This window comes from Echinops telfairi, unplaced genomic scaffold (assembly GCF_000313985.2).
Source record: "Echinops telfairi isolate 266 unplaced genomic scaffold, ASM31398v2 ScPeMD7_655;HRSCAF=1070, whole genome shotgun sequence".
NCBI lineage: Eukaryota > Metazoa > Chordata > Mammalia > Afrosoricida > Tenrecidae > Echinops > Echinops telfairi.
The window spans coordinates 22409828-22413589 of record NW_022104553.1 but is presented as its reverse complement, the minus strand read 5'-3'; the positions used below and the strand labels follow the sequence as shown (position 1 = coordinate 22413589).

At 56.8% G+C, this 3762-nt stretch overlaps 1 protein-coding gene across 1 annotated transcript in view; it reads right to left on the bottom strand.

Annotated features, from left to right (window-relative positions):
• Nucleotides 1-3301, bottom strand: part of HSD17B14 (hydroxysteroid 17-beta dehydrogenase 14) — a 27929-nt gene extending 24628 nt beyond the window's left edge. The window contains exons 1-4 of the mRNA XM_045292812.1: nucleotides 3138-3301; nucleotides 2675-2713; nucleotides 2441-2523; nucleotides 1007-1073 (exon numbers count right to left, since the gene is read on the bottom strand). Coding sequence (XP_045148747.1) covers nucleotides 1007-1073; nucleotides 2441-2523; nucleotides 2675-2713; nucleotides 3138-3225 — 277 coding nt within the window. The 5' untranslated portion in view covers nucleotides 3226-3301. The remainder of the gene's footprint in view (nucleotides 1-1006; nucleotides 1074-2440; nucleotides 2524-2674; nucleotides 2714-3137) is intronic.
• Nucleotides 3302-3762: the final 461 nt, after the last annotated feature.

The following is a 3762-nucleotide window of genomic DNA, read 5'->3' as shown; positions in this document are numbered from 1 at the left end:
GGACAAGATGGGAGAAGGCAGAGCGAGAGCCTGGGGGCTGAATGATGCCCAGAAGCCAAGGCACCCCTGAACGAGCACTGACTTCATCCTAAGCCTTTACTGTGAGTTCAAGGCCATCTTGACTACTTCATGTCCACTCTGTGAAGTCCCAGAGACCAGAGACGTCAGGGGCCCAGAGCGAGCTCCTTGGAAATCCGGGAAGGGCAGGGTGGGTGGCCGATCTCAGGCTCATGAACAGTCCAGACTCCAAAAAGGGGGTCTGACAATGGTTTGTCTGCCATGGTTGCCGCCGCTGTGGGAATCCATCTGGTGGAGGATCCGTCCTCTCTTTCCCTTTCCCTCTACTGTCCCGAATACCACAGATGCCTTCTCCAGGGCCTGGTCTCTCCTGACAGCATGTCAAAGTAGGTCAGACAAGTCTCACCAGCCTACTCTAAGGAGCCTCTGAGGAGCATTCTTCCAAGACACTTTGTCTTTCGGGCAGTCTGTGGTCTGTCAATACTCTTCCCCAGCACAATCGAAAGGCATTGATTCTTCCCCCTCTCCTTATTCAATGTCCAACCTTAAACGCACTCGAAATGTGTGGTCCCAAATTAGACTCATTGACAGCGATGTTTGGCGGCTGGTTTTCACAAATAGATAGCCAGGCCTTTCTTCCCAGTCTCTCTTAACCTGGGTGGCCCACAGCCACCTGGTTCAGCCTCCCAGCCTCCAGGGACAAATGGGTGGTGGCTGCACAGGAGGTGCATGGGGTGGGGATCAGGCCCGGGTCTTCTGCGGGGAAGGGAGCATCCTACCCCTGAACCTTGGGGTTGACCTGATTTGAGATATGTGTAAACTGAGGCACAGAGAGGCAAAGACACCAGACAAGGGCGCATGGCAGGATGAAGATGTTAAGACTGAAGGGCAAGTCAAGGGGGCCCGGAGAGGGAGTGCAAGATGAGAGGGAGGGGAGTTGGGGTGCAGGAGGATGAGGGACAGGGGGCCCTGGGGCTCCACAACTCACGGTAGCCGGCATTGTTGACCACACAATCCAGACGGCCGAATTGGCGCAGGGTCTCAGAGACCAGGACCTGGGGAGAGAAAACAACTGATTGGGAGCCTGTGGTGGTGGTGGTGGGTGGGTGGGGGCTGTCCTCTTGGCCACAGCAGTGGGGGAGCTAGAGGAAGATGGGACAGCCCTTCCCTCCCAAATCACCAGGCGTGGGAGGCGAGGGGGCAGAGATCGCAGGGTGGTGAGGGCCTCCCTGCAGGGCCGTTTCTGAGATGCAATGAGAGGGATATTTAGAGCCAGAGAGAGTGGGACATGGGGACAGAGAGCCAGAAATGGGGGGAGCGAAATGGGGGAGTGTGGGGGAGGGAGGGTTGGAAACAGAAACTCGAAGAGATGCTGACTAAAGAGAAAAGATGGAAGGGGGAGGGATCACTAGAACGGATCTGGATTGCAGGACTCACACTGAAGACGATTTAACTCTGTGTGTGTGTGTGTGTGTGTGTGTGTGTGTGTGTGTGTGTAGGGTAGTGGGGGCATGCTCTAAGATAGATGTGGTAGTGATTGTCCAGTTCCCCCTTGACATGATTGAACAATTGAACTTACTCGATTGTAGGCTATGTCAATTTTGTGCCAATAAAACTGTTGGGGGGGAAGAAAAGATAGACACCCAGCTTTGGAGGGGAACTATTAGGGAGCCCCACTTGGAGGAAGTCAGTAACAGGAATCCATGTGACAGGTGTGATAAGAGCCTAGGGGGTTCCTCCTCCAGGGACCCAGTGTAGAGGCATTTAAAAGGGTTCGGCATCTGACCTTCCGGAGTAGGAGTAGGCTGTCCTAGGATACAGGCGCTAATAAAAGGAGGCTGCCCAGAACCCCTGGTCATAGGAATGTTTACCTTTCTACAAAGAGGGTTGGGACGGAGCCCAAATCTGCATGTGGCCTGCACCCAGGCCGACTTCAAGGAATCTGTGCTGTGAAACCCAACGTTCGCATGAGGCCCCAAACCAAACAAACAGGGTCAGCAGGGCCTAGGGTGGGTCCCTGTGTGCTAAATGTGTCCAAGACAGGCCCAAGCATGCTTTCCTTATCAAGGAGCAGAAAATCGTTGTGAACTGTGTGGAAGTCACAAGCACAGGGTCAGAAAGCTGAATTAAACATAAAGGAAGCTTTTTTGAAGAATAAACAAATCAAATGGAAAAATAAAACAGAGCCTAGTGGAAGTGGAAATGACCATTTCCTGGCGGGGTGGTCGGTGGGGAGGCATGGCCCTGGCCAAGGGGTCAGTCGTCTAATCCCTTTGGATCCCATGTAACCACTGGAGGAGGGAAAGAAAGTGCCCAGCATGGGAGGGGGAAGGGAAAGGAGCCCAAGGGGAGAAGAAAGAAGGGGCGGGTGACTCTTGGAGCTGGGGGTCCCCCCACCCCACCCCGACACAAAAATGCTCACCCTCATATCTGCCTCCTTAGTCACATCACTGAGGATGAAAAGGGTACCAGGAAGTTCCCTCTCCAGGGCGCGACCCCCACTCTCTGCAGAGAGAGAAAGACCCGGGAATGGGACCGAGGGAGGAGCGGTGGGGGGACCCGGACTCCTGGGTTTGAGGCGGGGAAGGGCTAGGGCTGAGACTCCGGGGTCTGAAGGAGGAGGGGCTGGAGCAAAATCGGAGGGGTGCTCACTCACCTTCCTTGTCACAGATGACCACCTGCGCCCCGCTGTCCACTAAGAAAAGCAAAGGGAGACCAGGTTACCCGGGCACCAAGCCGCCCGCTGGTGGAGGGCCGGGCCGCCCCGAGGTCACCTCGCGTTGCGCAGGTCCCATTAGGGTTCCCCGGGCAAAGGGCAGAGGCTCGGCTGTCTCCGCTGCTCGGCCCCCGCCGGGGCCTGCCACGGGCGCCCGGGACCCTCGTCCCCACCCTCCGGGGTCACCCCAAACCCACAAGAGACCCATGCCCCAAACCAGCCCTAACATTGGCAAGGCAACAAGAGAGACGAACTGCCTCTAGACCCAGCTCAACAACCCCAGGCTCCAGGGTGCCATTCAAAAGCCCATCTCGGCGTCACTGCAGTGTTGGAATCCCTGCCTCCCAGCCCCCATTGACCCCCTCTCGTCTCCCCAAAAATGAGCACCCAGACCGGTACTCACCGAAGGCCCGCACGATCCCCGCTCCGATGCCGCGCCCGCCCCCGGTCACCACCACCACCTTCCCGGCGTAGCGTGTCCCCGTGGCCATTCTGTCCCAGCCTGTCTCTCGCTTTACAAACTCCCCAAGCCAGACTTGCTCACACTTGTAAAGTCCCCTAAGGCCGTCGGATCGATTTCTCAATAGAGGCTGGGTTCCAGGGGCCCAACCCAGAGGCGGGGCTGGGGAGGTCTCGGGCCTGTAAATTCCAACCCAGCCCCTTGCACCTTCAGACCCAAGAGCCTAGGGCCCTCCTCCTTCCCAAGTAGGAATTCAGGTGTCAAATCCCAGTCCCCTTGTCCCTCACTCAGAAATCTTGATACTCAGATCTCCGATGGATCTCAGACCCAGGAGCCCAAGTCCTCTGCCCTTCCACCCTCAGACTCCTCATCCCTCAGACCCAGGAGTCCTGGTTCCAAGTCTCCCCTCCAATCACCAAATCAGTATCTGAGGCACCCCAACTCCTCCTTCCTCAGACCCTGATCCCCCAGACCCCTCATCCCTCAGACCCAGGAGTCCTGGTTCCAAGTCTCCCCTCCAATCACCGAATCAGTATCCGAGGCACCCCCAAATCCTCCTTCCTCAGAC